The sequence below is a fragment of the Cottoperca gobio genome, chromosome 7 (genome assembly GCF_900634415.1).
Source record: "Cottoperca gobio chromosome 7, fCotGob3.1, whole genome shotgun sequence".
Lineage (NCBI taxonomy): Eukaryota > Metazoa > Chordata > Actinopteri > Perciformes > Bovichtidae > Cottoperca > Cottoperca gobio.
Genome location: NC_041361.1, coordinates 7,489,071 through 7,507,818, shown reverse-complemented (window position 1 = coordinate 7,507,818; position 18,748 = coordinate 7,489,071). Strand labels below are relative to the sequence as shown.

Here is an 18,748-nt window from a genome sequence, read left to right as displayed (position 1 = left end):
TCACCAAAGACATAAAATGCAGAAAGCATTTAGTCCTATTACACATTAAAACACATGAACACAGCTCATGTCAGTGTCTGGGTCTTACATCTACTCAGTCACTATGTTAAATTAAGAATATTGATGGCACTTGGTATGATGGACTTTTTAAAATACATTTTTAGTTGTCACAGACTCTAGCGCCTCCCAGAGCTCAAGAGCTCAAACTGGCTGAACATAGAATCGGAGCTATCAGCTATTGAACTATTGCAATCAATCACTATCAATGCCTATTGATGTATGTAAGTCTTCTTAATAACACTTAGAGTTTTTGCATTTGAAATGTATCGACTGAACTTATGATATTTTGTATAAAATACCCTCAGAAAGGTCAACTTCATTTTTTGGGGGGCATTATTGTGATTTATTGTAATATTCTCACAATTCCTCTTTTTAATGGCATTAATGGAAACGTCAAAGGCATGCGCTAATAAAGTTAAATTTAGTAACAGCATCATCTTTTCTTTGTACATTTTATGAGACTATTTCATTTCCTCTCTTGACAGAGTGTCATGACCCCAATCATGGCATATGACACATCTGGCATTTGTTTGAATAAACAATCAGGCCTTGAAGGTTGTTGAATTCAAATGAACCTTCCCATTCTTTATAATGTCAGAGCTTTAACAGTGCTCCTGCGTTTAAAAGGATCATGTACTCCACAGTAAACCATTTTTATTGGTCCCTAACTGGCACTCAGAAATAGTAGTTAATAAAATATTGAAGTAGAATTGTCTTAGAGAGGATATTTAGGTTGTAGAGTTGATTCAGATGATTTTAGAGTAATTCTGACAGAAACATGTTAATGTGTTACAGCAAACACTTGCCTTGCATTAGGAGTGAAAAATATAAATGTTGGAGAGTCTATATTCAAACATGAAACAGGAGACTGCAATAAAGGTAATTACATTCTAACATGACATTTCTGGGTTTCATCCCACGAGATGAAGTGAGGCCATACATCAATTAGTTGAAATCACGTTTAACTTCACCCATCCACTGTCTGATCCTCGGCCTAGGCTTTAACATTTTTCTTCATTTACATTGCCTGGAGGGCACACATTATTTCACTCCTGGGAGAAGAACGTTGATGATGAAAATGGACTGTCAGACACATTAGAAGACATATAGCTCACACAGACGAGGACCAATTTAAACATGAAGCGCAACTCAAGCCTTGATTTCATCTCTAACACACAGCCTCTTTTACGTTCCTGTGATTATTTCAATGATCTTTTCATTTTAGTTGAATGATCTATCTAATCGCATCTAGAAACCGGCTTAATGTGCAACTTGATTTCACATCATATGGTCTGTACAATAAGGGAAAGATTTTAAACAAAACCACCACTGACCCATGGATGACTAATCCAGGTCAGTCTCATCAGTGATATATAAATCATTAGTAATACTGTCCAATATTAATTAACAATGAGAAACACACACACACACACGCACACACGCACACACACACACACACACACACACACACACACACACACACACACACACACACACACACACACACACACACACACAGAGACGCACACACACAAATGTTAAACAGTGGCAGCAGAATATATCTGCCAAGGTTATGATATCCGCTTGCGGCCTGTGAAGGTTGCCTGAGTACCTGTGGTCCTACCAAAGATCGTACCATAATCATTCCCTTTGATGTGCTGCCATAATACATTTGGCAACGCTTACTGTAAATAGAGCTGTGAAAAAATACAGCTGGAAACAGAGTGCAGATTAAATACTCTATAAACATCTTTTTCTAGATGACCTGTATTGTTGTCAACTTGGTATCATAACACAGGACTGCTGACAATGAATGAGATGATTATAATGTGTGTTGCATCTGTTTTGCACTGAAATTACAGGGTTTTTCTAAATATATATTTATATATAATATTTTTAAAATGCAAGTGATCATAATAGACATTGCGTTTATGATTGACAGCCCATTTAGATTGTTTTACTATGCTGAAGTCAAAATAATAATATGAATAATATGAATAAGGCATTAGTGTGAAGCTGAAAGACAATCATTTAATGGCTATGATACATATTTTGAGAAGTTCACAAAAAAAGACCCCTCATTTTGTGAATTATACTTTAATTGTTGATATGGTGATACACTGATGTGTGAGTAATTGGGGAAATAAACTATGTGCTATAAACCAGGCAAATTAAAGCTGTGGTGCTGTGTATGTGATAGTGTGTCTATTTGCGTGCACGCGTAGCATAATCTGCATGTTTCAGCATGTTTATCCATTCATGTGTGTGCCAGTTTGCATGGATGCATGACTCCATTTAATCTGTTTATGCAGTGCCTATGACACGGGATGGAGGGGAGGACCACTGGACTATCTGTCCTATCGGTCGCAGCGGATGTCCATAGTGTGATGATTAATGTAGATGTAGTATGTAGGTGGAGCTGCATGCAGCAGAAGCAGTCTACAGGAAGATACCAAGAACTAGAAGATGAAATAGCAAATAACACCATGTCCCATTTATGGTCCATTGATTGAGAGAAAGATGAGGTTTGCAAGAAAAGAAACACAGGGGGAGATGTGTGGAGATGACAGGTTTATTGATATACTTTCATGCATCACTTACAAACACACACCTACTCACACAAAGAAACACTGACACATCATTCATACTGCCTGAGCTGCATTGTGAGTTAATTTTAGCTCATTATATTCAACAATACAATGAGGGTGAAGCAAAAAAAATTGTAAAATAGGACATGGACATCATCATTTTTCACTATTACACACACATGCTAAACTCAATTACTGTCTCTTAGTTGAAAGCAGTCTACGTGCACAAAGCCTGATTTGGTACATAGAAGAAAGTCCTGAGAGGATTAATGGTTTATTTAGCTCTTATTACTGACTGCGTATTATTCTGAAACAAAGAAAAGTGTCCTTGAGAAAGGACAACAGTAAATTGCTATTAGGGCCTTCCTTTAGGGATGGCCAACCAGAGTCGTTTTGGGCAACAGATACTCAAATGCAATTTCATTGATCCACTAAGCTTAGTGCAACAACAAAGCTTTGGTTGAGGACAGTCCGGCAATTAGTCTCCTGCAGGATCTGAGACTGTACAAAGGAGAAAAAGATGGTTGATTTTGTGTTGTGAATACTAATTCTTTGACCAACGTGACATATGTGCGTTGTGGGTCAATCATATTGCGAATGACTCATTAGATTGACTAGAGCTGTTCTCCTGACCTGTTGTTTGAGTGAGACTGGTATTAAGATGGGTTATCTAGACACAGTGAATCACGCCATGATGCATTCCTAGTTTCTTTTGACCCGATCTTTTCTGAGAGGAGAGGAGACTCTCACACTGGACAGGCATGGACAGCAAAACACAGGTTCATCGAGTGAAAGAGACAGAAAGAGAGAGAAGGGATGAGTGGGATTTCAGAAGAAGAACGGAGGGACTAACAGAAAAAAGGAGAAAGAGAGAGAGAGAGAGAGAGAGAGAGAGAGAGAGAGAGAGAGAGAGAGAGAGAGAGAGAGAGAGACTGAGCAATCCTGCCATTACTCAGAAGTATAAAGCTTGAATAAACCTGGATTCTCTCCAATCAGAATCATCCCTGGAGACTCGACACAAAGAGGTATTTTTTTGTATAATAAGATGAAAGTGAATGTGCCACCGTCTTCTTGTCTGCCATTTAATACCTGAAAATCTGTCTCCGTTCCTGTGTGAAGATGCAAACAGCAAATGTGAGGAAGATAATTAAATGAACTGAAGACTGAGAGAGTGACTTACAGTATATTTTATGTATTCAGAAGCAGTAGAATTAGTTGTGTTTCATAAATGGAAACTATTGCTGATGTACTCAAAAGCAGTTCATTTAAAATAATTGCAATTAAAAAAAGAAAACCGGTATAGGTATAGGTATTGTCTAAGTGACCAAGACTCCAGACATCTCTGGAGAAAGACAAGAGTGACCTGGAAGGGCACTGACTGAGATGAGAAGGGATGATGTGTGATGGTGCAATTGTTGCCTTTCTTTTCTTCTTGACATGCAGGGTCTGTTATTTTCCTTAGCTGTGGTTTTTACAGTGTCTTTATTTTTAAGTTGTGCCAGTCATAACTCTGAAAGCATCTCTTTTCTCAGTCTGTTTGATTTTAAAACCCAAACTGTTCATCTAATCCAGCTTCCAACTCCATTCAAACTGACAGGGATAAAGGTGCTGTATGCTTCAGCAAAAGGAACAACCAACACAAATTGTCATGGTAAGTTGTTGGGACACGATGCCAGAACATCTTAGCTGTTCATTTGTGTTGAGATCCGATGACTACAAAGCTCTTAGCATATGATTCACATAATTTCCTATACTCATCAAACCATTGGGTGACCCCTCGTGCCCTGTGGATGGGGGCATTGTCATACTGAAAGGTATCACTCTAATCAGGGTAGAATTGTTTCATTATGGAATGAAGATAATGACTCAGAATAAATGGGCATTGATTTGCAGCAACATTTCCCTCTGAGGAGATAAGTGGACCCAAACCATGGCAGGAACATGTCCCCCAGAGGATAACAGAGCCACCGGCTAAGCATGAATGTGCATGTCACACACCATAATAGGATGTGAATGCCTTTTTATGTACTGTATCTACATTTGTTATGTTTCTCCATTCATTTATTTAGATTGTTCCTTTAATTTGTCCCCATCTGTATCTGTCTTACTCTCTGTAACACACATGCACACATAAACACACATGTAAAGCAACTGTTTCTGTGCCACATTATCAAAGGAATCAATGACATTCAGCCACAGGCTCAGGATGGCATTCTTCCTTATTCAGTTACGACTTTGCTTCACAGTTAAGGAAAAATTACAGTGTAAGAAAAAAAAATAGATGTGCCTAAAGATGTGACGGAATATTTGTGTGTGTGTGTGTGTCTGTGTGTGTGTGTGTGTGTGTGTGTGTGTGTGTGTGTGTGTGTGTGTGTGAGAGAGAGAGTTTGTGTTTGTAGCACAGCTCAGCTTCAGACACTGTCTGTTACACTGTGGTCATTTGCATAACAGTGAGGTCACCATCAGTGAGTGAGTGGAATGTGAATCGCCTTCCTTTTCCCATCCCTCCCTCCCTTCACATATGTGCAAACATACACATGCACGCACACACACACACACGCACACACACACACACACACACACACACACACACACACACACACACACACACACACACACACACACACACACACACAGAAGCACATATACATCACACACACGTACACTTACACGCACACACACACGCACATTCAGCGTTGCAGAGCAAGAGGCAAGAGGTGATGATCAGAGAGTTGCAAAGGGAATATATCTCTTAAATAGGTTCTGTCATTTTTTGCTCCACATCCTGAATAAATCCAGAGAGGGGACACAGCTTTTTCAAAGGAAACCTCTCTTTAATATGCACACGGAATTACGGAAAACTCTCCCTGGTCTCTTATTAGGAAAACAGCTCAGGGCCACAATTTAACACTATAAAGTGGATTCCTCTCTATCATCTGCACTCATCTCAGTGGAGTAAATAGCTTCCAGTGGGAATTCATTAGATTGCTTTCACTTCCACCTGAAAGGGCCCTCCCTTTCAGATCAGATTAAGTGCAGACAGCAGAGAACACTTATGTTCTATTGAAATCCAACCTCTTTGAATCTTTTCTCTCTCTGAGAATGTAGATGCTCCCAAGGTTAGTCTGGTCTTTTCGCAACTGCTCTTTTCTTTCCATTTTTTTCTGCCCTATTTGGAACCATTATTTCTAACTGCCAACTCAGGGACAGCCATTCACCATGACACCAGCTTTGGCAATGGCTGATGCCACACTCCGGTATCAATAGCTTCTCTATGTTTCTTGAGGAAGTTCTCTCTCTCTCTCTCTCTCTCTCTCTCTCTCTCTCTACACGGAGCTCGAGCACAGGCCCGAGACACTCTTTTTTCATCATCATTTGTCTATTCATGTGTCACAGCAAAATAATAAAGGTCTCTTGGCACAAGGTGAACAGGCCATATGTAATGGCATAACACTTACTATAAAAGTTTAATGGCATCATCTGTTAGTAACAGGGTGTAATGTATAGGCTGTGTAGAGACGCACTCGCTCGACACAGTTCCCATCACTCTTCCCTTCCACAATTGCTTATCACCAAGAAAAGATGCTTCAACCAAACTGTCAACTCCAGGCTACACTAACAATTCCCATTTCTTTGAACTCCTATTCCCTCATGTCTGCCTTGCCACACAACATTGTACAAACATTTCTTTTCACAAGATTTGCTTATGTTTTTCTGCCACCTGTCACCCAAATAGGCCGATGCTTGGCAAGTCAAACCTCTTGATCTCTGCAGGTCCTGGTCTATTCATTATTTACTTCACTGACCAACCTCTGAATTAAAGATACAAGCTTTGTCTGCTCAATTTTTTACAGGACAAAATGTCCTTACAGGCACACACTTCTAAATTAAGCTCTGTCTTTGAGAGCATGAGTGAACACGTACAAAATGTGTGTCTCTGCATGTGTGGGTATCTACGAACATTGCTGTGTGTTTGAGAAAGAGAAAGAGAGTACAGTAAGTGCAATGTTAGGTATAAATCGGTATGAGTGTGTACAGTATGTGTCTTTGTGCATGTAAGGGCTAGTGAGTAGTGCTTTCACTCCCTGTCAGCATGTGTTCTGGTGAAGCCCTGATGGACCAGCTAGTCCTTTGTTCCTTGTTGTCCTTTGATGATCCAGTGCCTGATGGTCTGTCTTGACGTCTTTCAGGACAGATTGTTTCTATTCTACACAAAAAAATGGCACCGGCGTTGAGCAGTCTGCTTGCATCTGAATGGCAGCACAATCAATTAGCTGAGTAAGTTGTGAGATTACATTGACAAAGACGCGCTCAAAACTTCCTCCCAAATTCACGGCTTTGAAGTGAAGCTCGGCTGTTTGACGGGCAAATAACGGCTGCCGTGGGTGTCTGCGGGGGAACGGCTGTTTTTAGGCTTTTCTGCAAGCATTCAGTGGACCTCCTTCCTGTGTCTGCTTTTTGGTTTGTGCAAAGATCACGTGTTTGCAGAGATGGTAGCCCACACATGCTTTTGACTTTTCTACTGTTTCAATTAAGCCCACCACCTTAAAGAGGCACACATCCGATTGTACACAAAAAGCTCAGTTGATTCACCATGAAGTACTATTCAGCATGTAAGAACAGCTGTATAATTTTGTCCGTTGTCTGACGTCGTCTGTCATCTGATGATGTCAAATTACTGACAGAAAGCCAGCGTTCCATACCAAGGGTGTGGAGTTTGAAAGATGAGGCAATAACAAAAGTTAGGCTATTAACAGTTGCATTATGGGAATTGTACACTTCCTCCAAAATAAACAAGCCCATAGTACAACATAATTTGTCGGTGCCAACAAATCACTGTCGTAAAAGCGTTAAGGCTACAATAATAATCTCATGGTATATAAAAAAAGGTCACCTAACTTCCTCCATTGCTCCCACCATCGCCATCCTCCTTTATATGGCAGCACAATACTCAATATCAATTTGTGACAGCTTGGACCTTATTTTCATATTTTTGTCCAACTATTCGAAGAATCTCCACCTCCATTGTAGAGCATTTTGAAACTTTTGGGTCAAAGAGTGCAAGTCTCGTATTGCTTCAGAAGAAAAAGAAAAACAGAAATCATCTAAGTACTTGTCTTGTCTGAGTCTGACTGAAAGTAAACACTGCGCAGCATAGCCGATCCATATTGTCAACATGCTGACTGACTCACTTGCTGTATTCATGAATGTATGCAGGTTTGTTTATGTCAGACGGGGCTCACTTTAGATTTAGCTTGTTTGGATAGAGAAGCAGTGGTTGAATGCAAGACGAGGGTTTGTGTCTGCAAGTTTGACAAAGTACACACTGTGCAGTTTTCATTGCTGCCGCTATACAATAAAGGGAGACCTTATTTGAGAGATTCCCAGGTGACTACTTTCTGTGTTTACTCTCAGTCAGACACAAAGGCAACTATTTCATAAGATCTCTGTTAAACTGAAGTTTCTTTTGTAAAACTAGGAGGCTTGTGCTCCTTGCCCTTAGCTGAGCATGCATTCCCCAACTCTTTAGAACAGAAGCGTCGAGCAAAACTTTATCTTGGCCAATATAGAGGACAGAAATAGGAGGATAAACCCAGTTTTGCCGTAATTTCTCTTTAAGCACCACTTCAAATGCGTCAAGTTATTGTTAGGCTATGGGCCTACTGATTTGCCTTCTTTGTGGACATAGGCCTGTAGTTTCAGCTCACACTAACTGCAGCAATATCACAAGACACCAACATTCAATCCTTATGGTGCAGCAACTTTAAAGTGATGTTATGGTTGTTTGTGGCATTTTGGCAGCTTTGTGTCACTCTATTATAATAATCATATTGGGGATTATATCAAAATATTATAATTTTCTGGAATATAGTCACTGAAAAAAAGATGTCAAGTATTTCAATTGGAGCCGACGGTTGCCATAATGATGGGAAGTGAGAGCGTGTCTTTTTGTGCGCGTGTGTGTGTGTGTGTGAGAGAGAGAGAGAGAGAGAGAGAGAGAGAGAGAGAGAGAGAGAGAGCAGTATCCGTATCCAGTAACAGCTGGTCTCGGGGCGTAATGACCTTTTGTCTCCCGGCGGTCAGGTACGGAGAGGGGGGCGGAGATTCAGAAGGAGACGCTTCACATCGGACTCGTCCCGGCGTCCCGGACAACAAATGGCCGTGAACCGACAGAGAGGGACAGTGTGATCCCGTTTTTTTTTTTCGGTGTACGACTACAGTGAGAGCCGCTTCCATGTTCACATAGGAGGCTTAGAGAGGGCAAGAAGCGGTCTTTATTCTCGCACTCAGAACATTTTATCCATCTGGCAGAAGAATGGGAGAGTCCTGTTGACACCACGGAGAGATACACGCTGAGACCGACTATGGCTGTGGACGGTAAGAGCGCGTACTATTCCTTTCACTAAAGCATGTAACAAGCCCCCACAGTATTCATACAGGGATTCAATATTGAGTTCATAGTTGGCTACCTTACAGTACTTTAAGATTTCGCACATTTCGACCATATGAGAATATTTCCATAGGGACATGTGCTTATTCTAAAATGTTATAATCCGGACGGAGTTCTGGTTCATCAAAAGCGTTCCTGTACTGTACAGTAAATGTAGCTATACAGAGACTACAATGTGTTTGTAATTTCCTTGATTTTGGAATAACCTCCTGGCCAATCTTGTCCAAAACAAATAATCAAATACCTGACAGGATATCAGATGCTGTCAGTACAAAGTGTGACTCCACTATCTGTCAGGTTCACTTGGATTTGATATAATCCACTCTGACATGTATGAATGACCAATGCAGTCACAACGTATCTACATATAAGTGTTTCATTCGTGCACATGTTTTAGAATATTTAATGTTTAGTGCAGTTAAGTAGCATACAACTTCTTTGGTGTTCTGCAAAGAGAACTTGTACTTGAAAGTCTATATTTGTGGGCCAGCACCTGCCTCACCTGGATAAATTATAGCTCAGGAATATAACAATGAAGCAGCATTCCTTGTTCTTTGTCCTTTTGTTTGACTAATAATGGAGGAAAGAATTCTGCAGATGTGCTCTTTTAAATAAAAATAAATATCATGTTCTTTTGATATGTGTGAAATTGAAGGAGTTGTTTTTCTTTTATACAGTGATTTAATCAAAACCATAAACAAACTCACACCCTAACAAACATCTTAACCATTTAACCTAGCCTAAAACCCAAACCTAACTGAAAATGCAAAAAATACATTGTATTTTCTTTCTGGTAGTGTAGAGTAGGAAATGTATTTTTCTCTTTTGTGTGATTGTTGTTATTATTGATTTGTTCTTTTTCTTCACCTAAATGTCAGAAAATAGTGAAAAAGCATAAGAAGACATTTTTAAATAGCTTGTTTTGTAACAAACAGTCCAAACAAATCCAATTAATTATGTTATAAAACTGAGAAAAGCAGCAAATGTTTAGTAGTTTGCTTGAAAATAAATTGCTGAAACATTTGACATGATCAAAAATAGCTTCTGATTAATCTTCCGTTGATTGATTCATTGACTAATTGAATCAGTTTGGATGTCATAGCAAATCCCACCTTTCACATGTTGAAATTGATCAAACATCTTTACTCAATGAGGTCACATTCATGCGGCCTGTTTGTAGGCCTCGGAGATATCTTGCCCACTTCTCTTACTTCAGGGACAAAGCTGAATAGCTATTCATAAAAAGCTCTTGCAATATTTTTTGATAGTTTGTGTCATTGTTGTTGTAGTTATCCTGTCCATTTATCTGTCCTGCGCTTGGCTGGCTGGTGTTTGCTCCGGGCTAACTAACTTAAGTGAAGCCTAATCAGAGGCTCTCTCTGCTCGAGGGCAATAACGCGCGTGAGAGCATCCGTGTAGTGCCAATGCCAAGTGTGTCTTCCATCTGTCCTCTGTCTAAAGAAGCAGGTTAGCTCTTCATTAGCATGCCTGCAGGTAGGACACTCGGATATGCAGATATGCCAGTGACACATTGGGCTATCTATAATTAATCCATAGTTTACTTAAGCATCATTAATTTACTCAGCGCCATGGGCTTTGAGGCCACCCTGGCAGTGTGTTGTGCCACTTAAACTTTAAAGAGTTCTGGTCCAAAAAGACTGTAGCACTGTTTGAGGACATACTCAGAGTCTGATTTACAACCAGTGGCAACAACTAGAACCATTTACGAACACTCCTCATGCATACACTCCTCATCAGACACAGACTGATGCTTGAGAGGAACTTTTCAAAATGTTTTATGCTATATATATACATATATATATATATATATATATATCATTATACAAGTTAAATCTACACCACATTTCATTGTGGGACATCCTGGACCCCAAATTGTCGACCAAGATACTTTTAGGTGGGGTATACATGCATCATAATAGCTATGTTGATATGTAATATTTGCACTGATTTCCATTTGTCAGGAGGTTATTGTTTCATTGCTAGGTGGACTGTCAGCTACAGGCCTGTGACTCGGTCGATTACAAGGGGTGAACTGCATTTTAAATGGTATAAAATACATTATTTATCTTATCGTCACGTAAACCGACAGAATTACATTCTCCGTGTTGCTGCCCGCTGCACAGCGAGGCACGCTATATAATTATGCCCCCTCCATGTTTTGGCTAGTCAGAGTGGATGAAATTCATCAGACGTTTGCTTAAATCACCCAGGACATCTGGCTGTATTGTCATATCTGAGATAAGCAGCCATACAAATGATGCTACTGGGCCACAGTATTGTCCACTGCACGCCGTCCACAAGCTGGGATTTCTTTCAGAGGTGGAAGAGAGAGAGAGAGAGAGCGACATGGTCCATCCCATATACATATCAAAAATAAGCATGGGGCAACCGTGTGTGTGTGTGTGTGTGTGTGTGTGTGTGTGTGTGTGTGTGTGTGTGTGTGTGTGTGTCCACTCCAAGAGGCAGGCCTGACTAAACTCAGCATGAAGGATATCCAAAGATCTGGGCCGGTGCAGAGAATGCCAGGGTCTCTTCCATCCATCCATACACTGTTAGACATATGTGCTCAGCAACATGACAGGCTCACATGGAGACGAAGCACAGCTGAATCTGAATCCAAAAACAACCTATTTATTTGTATCAACCCCCATGTCTCTCTGAGCATGTGGGTGGATAGACTGCTGTAGGAGGGTCGATGTTGTCTATTTAATGCCTAAATGATCGACATGTGAGTAGGAAGAGAACTAACAGATGTAGAACAATTTGTATTCAGAGAGGAGATGTCTCCCAAACAAAGAGGATTTAATAGGATTTTCTTCCTTAAAGGACACTGTAATGACGCAAAAAGGAAAAACACTGACGCCTTTTCTAAGAAAACTGTTACAGGCATTGGCTTATAGTCTTCTTAGTAACCATACATTAAACACAAAATGATTGAAAAAATAAAGAACTTTCTATACCGTTTTCTTATGTAGAAATAATTACATCTGCTGTGTCGACCATTGATCTTTTTTGTTGTGTTAAGCCTAGGAACTGTCAACTGTCTAGACTGTTCGTTAACCCTTTCCTCAAAACCCCCACGGCACACAAACACACACACTTCAGATCAGGTCCCAAAGTCGTGTGCTCATTCAACTGTGAAATAATTGCCCCTTTTCCGTGGGCCGCTCCTGCTTTTCCACAGGATTCCAATCTGTATGTGTGCATGTAGGTGCATGCATGTGCTTTGGTCAATGTGTGTGTTTATGTTTGTGTGTGTGAACATGCAGATGAAGCAGAAGGGAAACCAGCACCTCAGTGGGTGAGACGATGGGGGAGGCGGGGGGTGTCGATTGTTAGCTTTACACAGACAAATACACCCTTTGTTGTTTTCCTGGCAAGCGTTACGTTGCCTGCTGGAGACAGCATCCATTTGGCGCAATTGGTGTTGAGCCAAATGTGTTTCTGGCCTCTGTAGTAAAGTAATATGGTAATGACGTGTTAACCCCCTCAGTTAACCCCAGCGGGGTTATACAAGCAATATCATGTGTGTGTGCGTGTGAGAGAGCATGCAAGCTGTTAACCTCTTTACCCTGTCCATCGCCAACTCCATCCTCCCCACAGCAGGGAGTGTGTCACTTAATATAACGCATGGAGAATTCTCTTGAACACAAACACACACACACACCCTATTGCCTTCCATCATCAACTCTCTGATCCACCACAGCCCTGCAGCTGCACTTGGCCTGAGCCTTTGGATTTTAGACTCAGAGAGAGGAATAAAGACAAAGTGGACAGAGGGAGGGGGAGACAGAGAGGGATGTGTTTGTATAAAATGCTTCAGTGTCTGAAATTCTCTAAAATGTCTTGACAAGAGTGATGAAGCTTGACTGGGAAAAGTGACATAAATTGTTCCCTCAGTTGAGTGACATGTTAAAGGCTTTGTGATTACACCTTGGGTCTTATATCTGCAGTTTATGTCGTCATCTTTGTTTGTGATGATAGCATTGTATCTATTACAGTAATTGCTAAGATCTGGGAAGATCCGCAAAGTTGAGTAGATCAAAGTTGAACTGTGATGGATGATAATTTTACAGTTTGTGTTTGTTTTCTTTTCCAAATAAATTAGGCAAAACTAGGAGTTTGTTTGAAACCTGTATTATCATGTGGCAGCTTAAAATAGTTTAGCATTGCACTATAACATTATCGCAGTCACAATGGACCGTTTTGGTGGAGTTCCCCTTTAAATGTCTTTCTCCTTCCGACTTGTCTATAGCTACGTTGCCGCTCATCAAATAAATTGATGTGTGCAATGTTATTTATTTTGCCAAAACTATGGACATAAGGCCAAAGTTTCAATAAACAGCAATTATCCTTAAATAAGCAAATCCGTGCGCAATTCTGTTTCGCAGGATGGGGACACTAAAGACTGCTCGCTCAATTTCAATCAAACTCAGACATTTCTCAAAGAGTGGAGAACATTTTCAATGAGTTATTGATCTAATGCATTTGTCCTCTCAGACCCTCCGCCAACCGTTTTGACCTCTGACCCAGTGTGCAGGGGTGGGATGGACAGAGGATGATTCAGTAGATAAACATTTACACTTTGCTCATACACGCCTCTCAGAGATTGATGAAGTGGTAAAAGGGCAGAGTTCGCTTCGGCATAAATCAGCAGTGGATTAACAGGAGCAGAGTGTGGTGGATTTTGGATTCTGTTCTGAGGTGTCACACATCAGTTGTCTCATCTTGTCCACCATCACCACTAACCCTGCCATCCTTATAATACTTACAGAGATGACAAGGCTTCACCGTTCTGATCCAGTGCCCTTGTCCCGGGTCCGACTTCTCCCTCAATTCCCCCCATCCTCCCTTACTTCCTCCTTCCTATCCCTGAATTAGAGTGCGCACAGGCCCATATCCAATTTCTCTCCTTTAATTAGCCTTCTGCACAGGGAGAGGGAACAAGGGAGAGGTCTGAAAGGGTACAGGCATAGATGAAAAAGAGAAATGTAACTTTTCTAATTAGATATCATTTCATACAGGGGTTGTATCCCCTCATGTGCTTCTCTGTTGTCACTTACCCACTTAATGCACACAAAATGTGTTTTGACCTTTCAGAGAAAGCATTTCTGTACTTTTTATTTTAAGATATAATTATGTTAATGTTATTGTAATGACTCAATTTACCATTTATGAATATTGTCCATTGTTGCTCTTGGTCATTACCATCTGTCCTGAGAAAATGAGATCGTGGCGATGGTGATGGGGCCACGTTCCCCTAATATCCACATGTCTTCCATCTCATCCTTGGCCAGATGTCTTTCAGCCTGCAGTTTCAAGGAGAGCATTCAACCTTTCCCCCCACTCGCTATCCTTCCCATTAGAGGCTGCTAAACAAACAGTCTAATTAAGTGTGGCCTTGTGTGATAGGGTAAGCTTGGAGCTTTTCACTCTTTGTTAATAGGTTGGCCTGTTCCTCCTACCAAGTGCCCAGGGTCAGTGGAGCCCGTGGAGCAGATTGCCTATTAAACCAAATGGCTAATGGCTCCAGCTACACCATAACAAGGCAGACACCCTTGCACACTCAGGAGCGCGAGTCACGTTCATCCACCCCAAAAGCAATTACATTGCGGGTGCTCGCAATCTTGTAGCATGATCTGTGGCAGGTTTGAGCTGCATGTGAGATAGATCATGCATGTACAAACAGAGTGTGTGTGTGTGTGTGTGACTTTGAAATGGAACATGTTTTAGACTCATTTCATCCATTGATCATACCTCTTCCAAAAATGGAAATCAATTTTTCTTTCTGTCTTCTCCTCTTATCTGCCTTTTAGCCGTTCCCTTTCTCTCCGTTGCTCATCTTGCTGCTCCAGCCTACATTTCACACTTTTTCTTTTTAAAGTTGTCCAACCTCCATACAGTTCACCTTCTGTTGCATACTTCTTTGTGCATATTCCACTGTCTCTCACTCTTTCTCTCCTCTCCTGCTGTGTCCCCTGATGTGTGTTGTAATAGTGCCCTGTGAATATATACGGCTCTGACAGGGTCTATGGCCTCCTCTGGCTGTCACAGTGCTGCTCGAATGGACCCTCAATTTACCATGTCAATAGGCAGCCAAGTGTCAGCGCGTCAGTTCCACCGCCGAGGTGGGGAGAAAAGAGCTGTTTAAATGCAGCTCAACTTTCTGTGAATGTCTTTAAGCTCTGGAACTAACAATATACCTACATTACAGCTTTTATTTCTCACACTTTCGCTACATTTGTTGTTTGTTCGCACTTTATTCTCACCTTTAACTCATCCTCTTTTTTTCTGCAACATCCCTCTCTCTCAGCTCTCTGCTTCTCTCTTGTCATCCCCCTATTGTATCTCTCTGGAGTTACTGAAAAATGTGAGATTTTCACTTCATAAACTCCCCCCCCCCCCCCCCCTCCTCCCCCCATCTCACTGAGCCCAGAGGACGCTCTGGCTGATAAATATAAAAGCCATATGGCCCTCTCAAGAATTGCCTCACGCCATGTCAAATATATATCGCAGAGATTTCTAACATGCTCAAGCTGCATGGATATTTAAGTTGTTTAATGTGACATGCAGGATTCAGTTTGCATGTACATATAATCAGATTTTCTGCCTTTCAGTCACAAATAAGAACTGACTCTGATTTTCTTAATGTCACAGCCCAGAATATCTCCTGGAGGCTGAACAGAAGACATTCCTTTTAACCTAAATGTAACCCACTACCTCGTGTGCCCTCTCCTGACTTGCCATTAAATGATTCATTCTCAAAGAGGAGATTGGGACTACGATGTCAAAGCCGGTGGCTTATACAACATCATCAAAACATATTTTACTAAAACAAATAATATTTGACTTTGATGTGTTTCTTGATTTGGAATCTGGAGTTATTCTTTCTTCATGTCTTGTAGTTGTTTTAATCCTTTTCTTTGGTCTTTTGCTCATATGGTGGGAAAACTGTCTGTGCACTCTTTGTGTACAATAATGCTCTCTAGAGTGTCTGCAGCCTTTTGACCTGATTTTGTTGAAATCCACTGAGACATGTGGCTGTTGAACCTTATCCGTAGATTAGGAGGGATTTGTCCCTTAAAAGTGGGAGATAGAGGCAGTGGCATGTGATTGCCTAAGTGCTGCATTGGTCACAAAGGCTGTAGGACTGAAATACAGAAAAACCCTGCAGTGATACATGTACAGCCGTGTATATTTTAACTCTGTACAAGCACCCGGGGCAAATGTAAGACTTTTGTAGATTCTGACAGTCGCTTTAGGGAATATGCAGTTTGTGAGATATCACTCTAAAAGCAGTCATTTCCTCTCATTCCACTTCATCTGATTTTGTCTTGTCCTCCAGTCCTGTTTCCGTGTTTGTTATAGAACTTTGCCTCAGAAATAGTTGTTATATTGAGCTTAGAATGACAGACGTTAAAGTGGAAGCCAGACCAAACTATTGTCGCGGGAGGCAGCCGAGGTTACAGGGCTGTCAGTCAGAGTTAGGGTGGGCGGGCTCTGAGCTGTCATCCCAGCGCTTCGGTCTCGCCCTACATATCAGGTCACTGGTGCTCTGCAGGCTTTGGGTCTCAGAAGCAAACACACACAAGCCGACACACATAATTCTACACACTCGTGCGCCATACATACAGTGTGCACGCGCGTACACATTTGCACTTGCGGGCCACCAACTGTGGCACAGAGAAAGATTTTCCACTGGGAATAAAAACTGACACAAGTCACGTATTAAGTTTGCAAGAATCTCTGTGTTATGAAAACATTGAATAAAAGGATCACCAGAGATTAGACATATCTTTTAATACTTTTTAAAAATAGTTAAGAGGCCTCCGTAAAGGGTGATAGCAGAAGAAAATGCAGTTACTGTAATGGAGGATGTTGGGTGGGATGAAGTGCACCTAATTTAGCTGAAAGTAAAATAATTAAGGGTTGGATAATAAAGCTCTTCTCACTTGTCCTCTCTCATCCAAAGGGAAAAAGGCTCCAAATCAGCCAATGCGTTAATACGAGTAGATGTAATGGCACAGACATGGGAGTGTGGGTGACACAGAAAGAGAAAAAGCGAGTAAACGTGGTTGATCATGCATGTGCTATTAATGCCCCATTGTTAACATGATGTGTCTGAGGGATAATTGGAGTGTGTTTTAAATGTGTGTCCTTATGTGTGTGCGATTGTCTGTAATGTCTGAGTAGCCGGGTGATAATAAGGAAAAGGATCAGCAGATTGGAAGAGAGAATGGGAATGAGAGCTGCTTTGAAACAGAATTACTGAAATCACCATGACACACACCATAAAAAGGGGCAGAGTCTGCGTTAACAAGCAAGTGCACACACGCATTGACATGGACACGCACATACTCTAAGGTTGATTAATTGGTGGCTCTCTAAGAGGAGCCCTGAGTAGTCTCTACTTCACTGTGCCACATATGAAACATCTGGCGTCAATAGAAGTCAACATTAGGGGAGTTATCAATAGAGAGCTAATAGTGTTTAAAAACCTGACATCGATTGTGCATTGTGATGTATTTGCCACAACAAATGGGTAAAGGAAGTAGTTTCTAAATCACCTAATTACATTACTTCTACTGTAGCGATTGTTTTTCAAGAGATTTATTAATGCAGCTGGGGATGTTAGCCGGTTCAATCATAAGTGAGATTATTAGGTGATCATATTCACAGTGAAATAAACATGCTGGTTGTATATAAAATACAATATCTGTCCACATCCACTGTACGTTCAATTACAAGGATGCACCACATAGACAAGTTGAAGAAACATTTAGTTTTGATAGAACTACTGCAGTAGTGTCTGCTCACTAGTATTAGGAATAATGTTACATTTTGGTATCTATACTGCATTCACTCTCTTGCAGATTGAAATAGAAGATTGAAACCACTCTCATGTCTGTATGATAAATATGAAGCTGCAGCCAGGGGGTGGTTAGCTTAGCATAAAGGCAGTAAGAGGAGAAAAGAGCCTGGGTCTATCCAAAGGTATAAAAAAAACAAACCATCCACAGTACAAGCTCTAAAACTCCTCTAAACCTCACTAATTAACAAGTTATCATAAGATAAGCGTATTGCCTGTTGGGTCTATTCCAGTCTACGGTCTGCTTGGAAAAGAAAGAAAGTAAATATGAGTATTTCCCAAAGTGTTGAGCTGTGCCTTTAAGGAAAAAGAAAGGTAAGAAAACCATAAGGAAATAAGTAGAGAGGGGAGATTAATAGAAGACAGTCTAAGTGTAAAGGATTAAGAAGCAAAGGGGAGTAGAAAGGTTCCCTTGGGATCTTTCGGCCTGGACAAGAAGCTCCTGCTGGGACTTTATGTGTATTGATGTGTATTTGCCTGCATGTGTGAATAAGGGCTACACAAAGAGCTTTGATTCTCTTCCCTGTTTCATCCCAAACTGCCCGCTTTGTACCAGCTGCTGTCTGCTATGTTACCTGACAACGAAGCCTCGAGAAACCGTGAGTGAGCATGAACAAGTGTGTGTGGAGAAGGCGTAATTGGCATGTCTGTCTGACTGAAAGGCCTGGGCGATGTGGCAGTGCAGGAGTGGAGCTGATAACATGGCAATTAAGCTGAGAGAGACAGACCCCCAATCAGCACAGCATGCTGCAGAGACCC

The 18,748-nt window shown here is 41.1% G+C and overlaps 1 protein-coding gene across 1 annotated transcript in view; it reads left to right on the top strand.

Moving 5' to 3' along the window:
• The first annotated feature begins 8,678 nt into the window (after positions 1-8,678).
• Positions 8,679-18,748, top strand: part of samd10b (sterile alpha motif domain containing 10b) — a 44,831-nt gene continuing 34,761 nt past the window's right edge. Inside the window, exon 1 of the mRNA XM_029436485.1 lies at positions 8,679-9,026. Coding sequence (XP_029292345.1) covers positions 9,014-9,026 — 13 coding nt within the window. The 5' untranslated portion in view covers positions 8,679-9,013. The remainder of the gene's footprint in view (positions 9,027-18,748) is intronic.